Raw genomic sequence first — 13,274 nt, forward strand, 5'->3', positions numbered from 1 at the left:
ATAAATATTTTTAAAACAATAAAAATATTTTAGTAATTAATAATAAATAAGTACATAACTATAATTATTTTTTATAGTTAATATTAAATAATAGTAGAGTAAATTATTATTATTAATTTATTATCATACGGTGAAGATGTATAATTTTATTTTTTTAACTAATTTGGCCCTTCAATTTTATTTTTCAAAATTAGAAAGTAAATACTTGCTAATGGGTAAAAAACTTCAAGATGATTTTATTTATAATCTGTCTACTTAAAAAAAAAATCTGATTAAAAGAATTGTTATTATTTTTTTTTAGATGATGGAATAGATTAAATTTTAATTAGTGGTGGTGAAATTTTTTAATTAACTAACACTATTTCTAAATCATTTTAACTTTTACCAACTCAAATAATTTATAAAATTAAAAGTTAATATAATTTAATTCAAAATTGATGACAATTATTTTAATTTGATACAACTTGATTTGAATCTAAAATTATTATTTTTTTAAAGTAATATTTTGAATGGCTAATTAGTCAACTCATAAATGGGCAATAAAGTGATTTTTATGTATCAATAAGCTCTAATTTAGTGATATTGAAATTATCTTCAAAATTATAAAATCTTGAATTTAAATTTTAATCAAAACCAATTGTATATAAAAAAAAAAACATCTGCTATTTGCATAATAATAGTCATTTATGCATTGGTTCGAAAAAAATGATTTATAATAAAATAATTTAATTCAATTCTTATACAATTATATTATTTTTACATAATTTTTATTTTTTAAATAAATTCTTTTAGGTTAAAAATATGAATTCTTTCACTTATTGGATTTTCAAATATGAGAACTGATAAAAAAAAAAAAAACTTAAATTTTTATAAGATTCTAGTTTCTAAACAAAGGGATTAAACTTCCAAACTTGAAAGCTGAAAAAGAAAATTGAATTAAATTCTTATTTTCAAATAATTAAATTTAATTTTTTTTAAATAATTTTTTGTCAACAAAGTATAAAAAAATCAAGTTAAAAATAGTTCGATTATGTGAAAATTTAATTTAAATTTTTTTATATAATATTCACTACCAAGGAAGTCTTATATTTAAATGGAGCGTATGAAATTTTTTTAAAATAAAATAATAAAAATGTCAAATATTAAAATATCATTAATCCATAAAAATCCACCAATTTAATAAACTAAAAAAATAATATTGTTAGAGTTTAAATCTCATTCTCAATCATAATTTTATTAAAATACCGAATACTATCCCTAAACATTAAATGTGTGAGTCTCTATCTAAAAAAAAAAAAAAAAGTCTCATTCCCAAACAAACCCACTAAAAACTCATTTTCTATCTCTAGAAACTTGACAAACAAGCTTTAGTGAAGATGGAAGTAGTGGATAAGGTTGAATATTCGGTTTAAATCAAATTCAATCGAACGAAATCGAATCATTAAAATTGAATTATTATATTTTAAAAACTAAATTGAATTAAAATGAATACAAAATTGAACCAAACTAAATCGCTCTATTTCAGTTCAATTTGGTTTGAACCGATCAATTTTTGAGTTTAGATAGATTTTTTAATTTAGACTTGAATTGAACCAAATTAAATTGCTCTATTTCAGTCCAGTTTGATTTGAACCGATTAGTGTTTGAGTTTAGATAGATTTTTTTAATTTAGATTTAATTTTCAATTTATTTGGTTTAATTTTGATATTGATTTGAACCTAATAATCATTAATCAATAAAATTAAATAATTTATATATATATATAATTACATATAATTTATAAATTCTCTATAAAAATAAATTAATTTAAAAATTAATAAAGTAATTCAGTTCGGTTTGATTCAATCAATTTTTTTCTCTCTAAAATCAAATCAAATTAAAATAACTAAAATTCTTAAACTATAAAATTAAACCAAATCAAATCAAAATATCTTAAAAATTAAATTAAATTATTAAATTAAAATGATTTAATTTGATTTATTCAATTCAAATGCAGTTGCCAAAATTTCATTAAAGGCCAACAGGTATCTTTTACCCTTTTTTTTTTTTTTTTTTTTTTTTTTTAAGCCTTTTACGGTTTTACCTCCATTGCTTTTACTCGCAATTATACTGTCCACGGCTTTATTAATCTGCTACAGCCATCCAACTGGCGTAGCTCCTCTACTCCCACTTTCATATGATTTAAAAAAATTGCAGTAATTTTTTATTCATTTAGCTAGTAAAATTCTTACTCATTTTAATTTGTATTCAACTCAAATAATTTATAAATTTGACAGTAATTTTATATAAATTCGAAATTAATTTGATAATTTTTTTCAGAAAAAAACTAATATTTTCAGTGGCTAACTCATAAATTGGCAAAAAAAAAAAAAAAAAAAAAAACTCTTTGGATAATGTTTCCAACAATAATAAGTCATTTAGTAAAGACAGCAGCAGTAGGCTGGGTTCCGCCAAAAATTTCATTGGAGGCCGACAGTGACCTTTCATGGCCTCGCAATTACCATCCAGTGTTCTATTTATCTGCTACAACCATCCAACTGGCGTACGTATCTCTACTTTTATTTTTCAGAAAATATAATTACAATAATAAATTTTATTTAACATTTTATATATATCTTGGAATAGAGAGTAATAAATGAAAAATTATAAAATATGGAAAATGGGTAGAAAACATGCAAGATGGGGCCTTGAATTGACAAGTAAAGAAAGAAACAAAGAGAAAACGCATAATTGAAAGTCGTGTGAAACGCAATTCCCCTCTCGGCCAGTCGCCGTGCTCTTTGGGCTAGAATTTGGTGCTCCTAGTCTTCCCTTATCTGTTTCTCATCCTCACCTTAAACAATCCAACACTGACGTTCGTGTTGTCCTGTCCTGTTTCTGTTCTGTTCCTGTTTGTAATAATTACAGTTAAAATGTAAAAACTTTCCTATGCGTACATAATGTTTTTTTTCCCCTTGCTCCGACAACAACCGAAGAAACATGCTTTCTCCGACGACACATAAGGAGGCCTAAACGGCGTCGTCATTACGTGAACCCGCCAGACTGCATTGAGTTTCGTGGAACATGAAGTTGTTCAATCCTGTAAGTTTCTATTTATAGAAAAAGGGGCTCTGTTTTATGTGATTAAATACGTTTCTCTAATTTTTCTGATACTAAAGTTGGTAGCAAGAAGCATTGCAAAGCGAAAAAGAGTGAAAGCCAAAGTTCTTTTTTCTTTGTCTTTTTTATTTTTTAATCCTTTTAATTTGATTTTGATAGCTGCCTGAGTTGAATTCGAACCAATAATCTGTGATTACTATGAGCCTTTTCTTTTCCCAATTATTTGGCCGTAGATAATTTTACAGTGCTGGACTTCTCTGCAGAACTATGAGTTTTGTTTTTACATTAATCTTGTTTCTTCTCGCTGGTGCTTCAATTGAAAATAATCTGTCTTTTTGGGTGCTAGGACTGCTAATTGTGTGTATCTGTGCATTTATTTATGTGCATATGGTAGAAGGGAATTTGTTGTTTATCTAGCTAGTGAAATTATTATGACTTAGTTTTATTTTTCAGGTACCATTGCCTGTAGATCCGAAGAGTAGGAGATCGTGTTTTTGTAGCTTTCTTCCTGCAGCTTCTTTTCTTTTTCTAGTTTTCTTCATAGGAAGCGCATTCATAGTTCCAGATTACAAAGAGGTATAGATGTTTATATATATATATATATATATGCCCACATCATAAAATTGAAGAAATTTGAAATGTTTGGTTTATTTTTCTAGTTTTGATTTCCTTGTTCTGATTCTTCAAAAGTGGTGTTATCTTTGAAGTGTAGAATAACTTTGAGCCTGTTCTGCAGAAATTATCAAGATGGAGAATAGTTGATAGTTTCCAGAATTTAAAATTCGTCACTTGCAAGGTTTGTTTTTGCTTGCTGGCAAGTTCTATGTCATTTGAACAAGGAAATTGAATGCTCAAAGAGTCAAATTGCTGTGATTTATGGCTTACATGTGTTTAAATTGCTGTGATTTATGGCTTACATGTGTTTATCTATTCTAGAATCAATGCAGGCCTCCTGGAAGCGAGGCATTACCTGAAGGCATTGTTTCACGGACTTCCAATTTGCAAATGAGACCATTATGGGGCTTTCCAAAGGTAAAGGTTTATGAGTTGACTGAAAAAGTTTCAGTCAATATGATGGCTCTCTCGTTCTCCAAATATGTAGTTCTTTGAATTCTGGAGATTGGAATATTATTTTAGTATGGATATCAAGGAAAGCATATTGTTTATTGGTTGTTTATAGGAGAGATATGAGCAATGATATGTGATTTGCTATCACCAGCCTTATTGTTGGCTTACTGATAATGTACATTAGGCACTTTAAAGACACCTAATGATGTTTTGAAGCTAGAAACCTGTAAGGACTAAGGAAGCATCACTGGCTGCTGCTATGGGCGTGCAGCCATTACTGGTTGCATATATGTTGCATAGATGCAAAACTTTTTGATATATATTCAGACTTTTTTCAAAGCACTTATTGGCTATCTAGCACAATCAATTAGCATTTGATGCATATCAATATGACAACAGTAGATGATAAACTTTGTCAGCATTTTGATGACGGAAGCCAGAATCATTTAAACTTGGTTGACATTTTTCATCTTCTTCTTTGCCTCGTTGTTTTCTTTGTTTGAATATAATATTGACTTGGATATGGTTTCTACAGAGCAATGAAAATTCTTCAAGTAACTTATTTACACTGGCTGTTGGAATAAAGCAAAGAGATATTGTTGATGAGATGGTCAAAAAGGTATTAAAGTTTAAATGTGCATCTTATACAACATTTCTCTGCTTTCAGTTTGGGATTTATAATTACTCTTTTTATTTGCAGTTCCTATCAAGTAATTTTACTGTAATGCTTTTCCACTATGATGGCGTTGTTGATGAATGGAAGGATTACAAGTGGAATGATCATGTTATACATGTTTCTGCCCACAATCAAACTAAATGGCAAGTTGCCTCGGTCCTCAATCCTATCATCATTTCTACTGCAATATGCATTTTTGTAAATGTAATTTTACTGAGTTTGGTTTGTGGTGCTAGGTGGTTTGCAAAACGTTTCTTGCATCCTGATATTGTTGCAGAGTACAATTATATTTTTCTCTGGGACGAGGACCTTGGGGTTGAAAATTTTGACCCTGAAAAGTATGTTAAACTGCAAAACTTTTTGGGATTATAAGAAAGCACTTTTAGATTAGAAGTTTAAAATGGAAACATTTCCACACCTACTTAGCATAATATGTGGAGCAATTTAGCTTACATTATATTATTAATACTGCTTGCATGTGATATTTTCAATTAACAATGCTAGGTATGTATCAATTGTTAAAAGCAAGGGGCTTGAGATATCACAGCCCGCACTGGACACTAATCAATCAGAGATACACCAGCAAATTACTGCACGCATGAGGAAATCAATAGTGCACAGGTTTTTATGCAGCCTCTTTTGTCTCTAATGATGACTCTTTTATCAGAAGAAAATTTCACTGTTCCAATTTAGTACACAGCTTTTTACAATATGTGGAGCAATTTAGCTGTATAAAAACACGATGCTGGTTTGATGGCACCTCCAATTTCTTGATTTGGAGCAAGCAGATTCTATGTTCTCTGATTCAACTCATTTTTGTTGCCCATATTATGCTACACCAATATTCTCCTCTTGGGAAAAATTTTGAGTTTTAAAATTAGCCTCATAAGCTTCTAAATTGCCTCAACACTGTTGGTTACTTTGCCGTCCTTGTATATGGCTTCTTTTCATTGTTAGCAGAAGAACTTTCAAGCCTGGAATTTGTCATGGCAATAGTACTGCTCCTCCATGCACAGGGTAAAATTTGCATATATTACATAGCTTTGTATAACACAGTTCAATTATATTTTATTTTGCTTTAGAAGGTTTTTTATTATTTGTTTGGAACAATATTTCAGTTATTTATTTTCTTGATGAAACTATGCTGAAAATCTCTGATTGTAGGTGGGTAGAAATGATGGCCCCTGTTTTCTCAAGAGCTGCATGGCGTTGTGTGTGGTATATGATCCAGGCACGTTATTGTACTGCACTAATTATTTTGTTCATTTCACTTCTCCCTATCTGCCTTTTCTTTTGGATTTATAGGATGGAGTTGGAGAGGTGTGGCAACTGTATCTCTTTTTCTTTTGTCCATTTGGATACGAATTGTATTATGCAGCAAACACTTAACCACTAGGCTATTAATGGCAATAATTTACTGGTGTTATATTTTATGGCCTATGCCATATCTTGTTACCCTGTTGTCCATCTTTCTGATTGACATTTTCTTTTCCAGAATGACTTGATCCATGCTTGGGGTCTTGATTATCAGCTTGGTTATTGTGCGCAGGCAAGCTTCTTTGTGTTCTATAGCTATCTTGTTTAATCTCTTCCACGTCTGCTTTCCCAAAACTTGATGGTTGAGTCATTCTTTTTATAGGGTGATCGAATAAAAAATATTGGTGTTGTGGATGCTGAGTACATAGTGCATTATGGTCATCCTACACTTGGAGGAACAGATGAAAATAAGGTTAGATCTCCAAATTTGTCACGTAGATTTTATCATTGCAAATAGCCTCAGTTAAGTCAGCTCTTCAGCCAATTTTGAGTACTTTAAGTTTTCTTCAATGTAAACTTGTTCTTCAGTGTCTTACCTGATTTAATCTGTTACTGAAGCTGAGTATTTGGCTATCTGCATTGCAGGAATCATCTCATTCCAATAAAAGCGATCGTAGGCTTGAAGTAAGTGCCAACATCAAATTTATCTCCTAAAAATACTTTTATGTTGTCTAGTTTTACTGGAACCTAATAATTTGGCTCTTTGTATTGCAGGATCCATCTCATTCCAATAAAAAGGATCCTAGACTTAAAGTAAGCATCATTTCAAATTATATCTACTGAAGATCTTTCGGTTTTTTAGTTTTTTTTTTGGTCATGGCTAGTCGAAATTTACGTCTCCTTTTTTTTCTTTCTTTTTCCTCACTTATTTTATCATAAATGATTTTGTTTAAAGTTGCCAGCCTAACTGACCCTAGAGCAGCTTCATTAGTATATTTGATACATTTAGCCTGCTAGTAGATCTATGAGTGCTTGGATAGAGAACTTAGATATCCAATCTGCAGGGAAACCACTAGAGGAAGAATCTATTGAGTAGGAAACTGTCATGCTTTTGTGTAGCAAAAGGGTTCATCAAGTAAGGGTTCAAGGTAAATGTTCTCGTCTGCAGTCTGTTGAAAGAGGGAAATACTAACATAGCATTTGTGACACACCTTAACCACAAATTGCCGTGAATGAGAGCAATAAAGAGAATGGTTGAATTTCAGAGATGTGATGTCAAGATGCTCTCCAGAGCTCTACTTAATCGGGGGAAAATACTCTGGAACATACAGCAAAAGGCTAAATTACTAACATGATCATCTTTTTCTTCCTAGACCATCTCCTGTACTGAACATAAACATTATGCAGGTAAGGAGGCAATCCTTCGTTGAATTCAAAATATTTCAAAAACGATGGCAAAAAGCAGAAAAGGAGGACAAATGTTGGAGAGATCCATACAAACAAGCAGAGAAACAAAGCTTGCCTAGCTTTCATTTAACCCCTAGAGTTGTGTAATTATGTACTATGCACAGTATTGATGTTCCGAACAACGGATGAGACGACGGTGTAAGATTTTGTCCAGTAATTAATATTACTATCTGAGCCAAAATCAATTCTTTTAATGTGGTCCAATATCAATTGATATTTACTTTAATTAATATAAATCCTAATTATACAAGGATTACCTTAATTGAAGTAAATCCTAATTCTAATTGTATAAGGATATTTGATGGACGTATCAGATTAAGTCTTGGATATATATATATATATGAACTGATTCTCTCTCTACCCATAAGGTTACACACATGAAGTCAGAGATATTAGGGTCTTCTTAAGAAAGTCTTCTATCGCTAAAGTCTTGTGTATAAATTAAGAAGGGTCAAGAGGGAGAAATCAGTTTGTTGAATCAAAGGGTCTCTCTCAATTACTGCCATGACTCAAATAAAACTCCGCATCAAGTATGCTTTTTAGATCTGTGAGAATTTATTTATTCAAGATCTATTATTAGGGTGATAGTTGAATCTTATATTTATGATTTACATTATAATTTATATTATGTTATGATTGTTATGATCTATTAAGATTTATTTTACATGTGGTATCACAGCCCTAGGTTTTGAATAATTAAATTTCTCCATTAAATCTATGGTGATGAACATAATATTAAAGAACTTACTTGTTATTAGATATGGGTATGATTAAAGTGTAGATCGTGAAAGTTTTATAATTAATGTTAATTATTAAAATAATTAAAATAATATTATTAAAATTTGATCTAATTAAATTTTGAGCATGAAGATTATTAACACGATGAAAAATCGCGTTATAAAAGGATTTAAGTTTAATATCATATTTTCTCAAAAGAAATAAATTAAAAGAAAAAAAATTATGTTTTCTACCCAATCTAATTAAGATTTATAATTAAACCTAGTTAATGAATAAATATTAGGTTTATTAAGATACATAATTTATATGCATACCTTATGATATTTGTTTTAATTTTTTAGTCACCAAAGTAGTCAAATTAAAATAAAATAAAATAAAAATAATAGTTTGTTAATCATCAAAATTGCCGAACTATGAATGGTGTTTACATGCATATAAAAATTATCAATTATCCGTACTAATAGATGCCTATGATGAAAAGTATATTAATTGATACTTACTAGTCATCAGAACTTAATGATTTTACCCAAAGGTAAATCAATTATTCTATGATAGTGAGAATTATGAGGACAATAATATTTTATCAAATATATATTGGATGTCCAAAGACAACATGTATATTTGATAGAAGTTAATTATTATCCAATCAAGTTTAAAGGCATTTAATTTAGGAAAGTATATTATAGTATCTACCCAAAGGAGAACTATAGTATACTTTAATTGTTAAAGTTATCTGAATCTATTTTGAGCATATAAATATTTGCAGCTTTTTCTCTTCATTCGCAAGTTTAATCTCTCATTATTTTAATGAATTGAACTTCTTTGAATGGTGTGAGCAAGTCAAGTTCCAATTAGTGTCTTGGACCTTAACTTGGCTAATTCGCTGCTATTATGGATATAAGTAGTGAGGAAGAGAAGTTATACCATAAGCAATGAGAATCATTAAGCAAATTAAGCTTTATGTTTTTTGTGAATAACTATTGCTAACAACATTAGGACTACAATTCCACCGGGTGAAAATATAAAAGAATACCTTAAACTCATGAAAGATATGTTCTATTCTGAAGTTAAGTCACTCGCTGGTACTCCAATGGCATAACTCACGATCATGAAGTATGATGGGTCGAAAAGTATGCAAGAGCACATTATTGGAACGAGTGATATTGCAGCAAAATTAGAAACTTTAAGAATGACAGTTGATGATTCCTAATTGGTGTAGTTCATCTTGAACTCATTACCTCCTGAATATAAGTTATTTCAAATTAATTACAACACTATTAAGGATAAGTGAAATGGTAATGAATTGGCCAGTAAGCTAGTATAGAAGGAAATAAGACTGAAAAATTAAGGGACTCATTCTGTCAACATTATGGGTCAAGAAGCTAATAAAGGACTTAAAGTTAAAGCCTACAAGTTTAAGAAGAAAAAGAATAGATCTTCAAATGTTACTTAAGCTAAGGAAAGGAAAAAATGGTAGTATAATACTATCAGAAAGATTGCTTGAAAGATAAAGCTTAATTTGAAAAGAAAGGTAATCTTTATACTTATGTATGTTTCAAATCAAACTTATTTGAAGTTTCTAATAATAATTGATAGCTTGATTTTAATGCTACTATTTATGTTTCTAATGTGATGAAAGAATTCCTTATGGTCCAAACAGAAAGCCCAATTAAGACTTCCTATTTATGGAAAACCATATGAAGGATCTAATTGAAGGCATAGAGACTTACCGTTTGGTCTAAGATAATGACTATCAACTAGACCCATTAAAAACTTTCTATGTGCTTTCAATTTCTAAGAATGTCATTTTTGTTTTAAAACTTGATGAATTTGGGTTCAATGTTAAGTTTGGGCATGAATGTTCCAGTTTATTTAATAATAATGATAATTCCATTATTGTTTTTGGAATTCTTACTGATGATCTATACATACTGAAACTTGATGATAATTTTGTTGAATCCTTGTCACTTATAGCAATATTGGAATTAATCATAGTAGACTGAATGAGAATTCTGTTTTCTTATGGCATAAGCGTTTGGGTCACATATCCAAAGAAAGATTAGAAAGGTCAATAAAAAATAGGATTCTACCGAGTTTAGATATCATTGATCTTGATGTGTGCGGATTGCATTAAGAGAAAGCAAATCAAACACAATAAGAAAGAAGCTACAAGAAGCAGTTAGCTTCTTGAAATTATACACACTAATATATGTAGGCCTTTTGATACTCAATCTTTTGGTGGAGAAAAATATTTCATTACCTTTATTGATGATTTTTCATGTTATGAACATATTTGTTTGCTCAATGAAAAATATCAATCAATAAATGCACTTGAAGTGTACATAAATGAGGTTGAGAGGCAATTAGATAGAAAAATAAAAATAGTAAGGTCAGATAGAGGTAGTGAATACTATGGGAAACACACTGAAATGGGACAATGTCATGGTCTATTTGTAAAGTTCTTAGAAAGTTATGGCATATGTGCACAATATACTATACCAAGTATTTCTTAATAAAATGAGGTGGCGAAAAGGCAAAATTGGACTTTAATGAATATGGTTACGAGTTTGATGTGTAACTCTTCTTTACCTATATCTTTGTAGATATATACACTTAAAACCACTATATACTTGTTAAATAGGATTCCTAGTAAGACAGTATCAAAAACACCTTATGAATTATGGACTGGAAGGAAACCTAGTTTAAGACACCTGCATGTTTGTGGTTGTCGAGCGGAAGCAAGAATTTATAATCCACATGAAAAGAAATTAAATTCTCGAACGATAAGTGGATACTTTATTAGTTATCCAGAGAAATCTAAAAGAAATAGTTTTTATGTTCCAAATCATAGTCCAAGAATTGAAGAAACTGAATGCAAGATTCCTTGAGAATGGTGAAGTTAGTGGGAGTGTTGAGAGACAGGATGTGGATATACAAGAAAATAAAGTTGATTTTCATGTGCCTATTAAAGTTCCAATATCCACTCTTGCTCCACATATTGTTCCAGCAATTGTTGAAGGACCTAACAATGCTACACAACATAATGATGAAACACATCCTGAAGAAGCTAACCCACAAAGAGCTAATGAAGGTGAACCACAAGAAATGCCATTAAGAAGATCTCAAAGAGAAAGGAGATCGGCAATTGCTAATGATTACATGGTTTACTTGCAAAAGTCAAATTTTGACATAGGAATTAATAAAGATCCAGTTTCTTTTTCACAAGCTATAGAAAGTAATGAGTCTGATAAGTGGTTAGATGCCATGAAAGATGAGTTAAAATTTATGGAACAAAACAAAGTATGGGATCTTATCGAATTGCCTAAAGGATCTAAACGAGTTGGGTGTAAATGGGTCTTTAAGACCAAGCACGACTCGAATGACAAAATCAAATGATATAAAGTAAGACTTATTGCCAAGGGTTTTACTCAGAAGGATGGTGTTAACTATAAGGAAACATTTTCACTAGTCTCAAAAAAAGACTCATTAATAATTATCATGGCATTGGTGGCTCATTATCACCAAATAGATGTGAAAACAGCCTTTCTAAATGAAGAACTTGAAGAAGAAGTTTATATGGACCAACCTTAAGGTTTCTCAGTTGAAGGAAAATGCCATATGGTGTGTAAACTTAAGAAATCAATATACATACTTAAGTAAGTTTTTCACCAGTGGTATATTAAGTTTAATAATACCATAAAGTCTTTTGATTTAAAGAAAAGTCATTAATTGATGTATATATATCTTAAGATCAGTGGGAATATGTTTATTTTCTTAATTCTATATGTTGATGATATCTTGTTTGCTGCAAATAATTTGGGCATATTACGTGAGACTAAAGATTTTCTCTCAATGAATTTTGAAATGAAAGATATGGAAAAGGCATCATTTATGATTAGAATAGAAATATTCCACAATAGATCACAAGTACTGTTGGGTTTGTCTCAGAAAGCCTATATTGATAGAATTCTAGAGAGATTTAATATGCATAAATGTTCAGCAAGAATTGTTCCCATACAAAAAGGGGACAAATTCAATATCAATCAATGTCCAAAGAATGATGTGGAACGTAAAAAAATGAAATCAATTCCTTATGCTTCAATTGTGGACAATTTGATGTATGCTTAAATTTGTACAATTCTTTATCCTGGAATTGATAACTAGAAAGCTGCAAAGAAAATTTTATGGCACCTACAATGAACTAAAGATTTCATGCTCACTTATAGGATATCTAATCATTTAGAAGTGATTGGATATTTAGATTCAAATTTAGCTGGATGTGTTGACAATAAAAATTTATTTTGGCTACTTGTTCTTATTAGTTGAAAGAACAGTATTATGAAAATATACCGAAAAATAGTCTGTCATTATTTCATCCATTATGAAAGCAAAATTTAAGGCATGTTTTTAAGTTATAATTCATGCATATGGATGCGGAATTTATCTTAAGACTTGAGGTAGTCAACACCATTAGTAAGCTGCTGAGAATTCATTCTGATAATTCCGTAATAGTATTTTCTCCATAAACGATAACTTTGCCAAATGTACCAAGCATATGGAATTAAAATATTTTGTTGTCAAGGAGAAAATTCAGAAATAATAAGTGTCTATTGCGCATAATAGTATTTATCTCATTATAGCATATCCGTTAATTAAGGGTTCACAACCTAAGACATTTAAAGAATATTTTCTTATAATGGGTCTTGATTGTATTAATGTATATGTATTGGCTTTGACACTCTGAGCTCATTGATGTATTTCTAATATATATTGAAATGTTTCATGTTTCTCATTATTGTGTACACATAATATTTTGAGTGAATGATAATAGGAAAAGTCTTTGGAGACATTATTGTGGACCATGATGTGATAAATATATATCCATTATGTACCTACTATAGTAAGTTGCTAGTATTATAGTATATGGAAGGAAGTATGTGATTAAATAATGTACAACCGCTATAACTCA

The 13,274-nt window shown here is 30.0% G+C and overlaps 1 protein-coding gene across 3 annotated transcripts; it reads left to right on the plus strand.

Moving 5' to 3' along the window:
- Positions 1-2,714: 2,714 nt before the first annotated feature.
- Positions 2,715-7,761, plus strand: LOC110639446 (uncharacterized). 3 transcript variants are annotated; one of them, XM_021790387.2, is made up of 15 exons: positions 2,715-3,081; positions 3,553-3,675; positions 3,836-3,895; positions 4,036-4,131; positions 4,703-4,786; positions 4,868-4,986; positions 5,080-5,181; positions 5,348-5,464; positions 5,804-5,860; positions 6,008-6,074; positions 6,339-6,392; positions 6,483-6,572; positions 6,746-6,784; positions 6,875-6,913; positions 7,508-7,761. In XM_021790387.2, the coding sequence occupies exons 1-15, from the start codon at positions 3,064-3,066 to the stop codon at positions 7,652-7,654; spliced, it is 1,212 nt and encodes a 403-aa protein (XP_021646079.2). In that variant the 5' UTR covers positions 2,715-3,063; the 3' UTR covers positions 7,655-7,761. The 3 variants fall into 3 exon arrangements, with proteins under 3 accessions (XP_021646079.2, XP_058002945.1, XP_058002944.1); XM_058146961.1 differs by lacking the exon at positions 2,715-3,081 and adding an exon at positions 3,238-3,456; XM_058146962.1 differs by lacking the exons at positions 2,715-3,081; positions 5,804-5,860 and adding an exon at positions 3,236-3,456.
- The last annotated feature ends 5,513 nt before the right edge of the window (positions 7,762-13,274 follow it).

Source organism: Hevea brasiliensis, chromosome 5 (genome assembly GCF_030052815.1).
Source record: "Hevea brasiliensis isolate MT/VB/25A 57/8 chromosome 5, ASM3005281v1, whole genome shotgun sequence".
NCBI classification, from domain to species: Eukaryota; Viridiplantae; Streptophyta; class Magnoliopsida; order Malpighiales; family Euphorbiaceae; genus Hevea; species Hevea brasiliensis.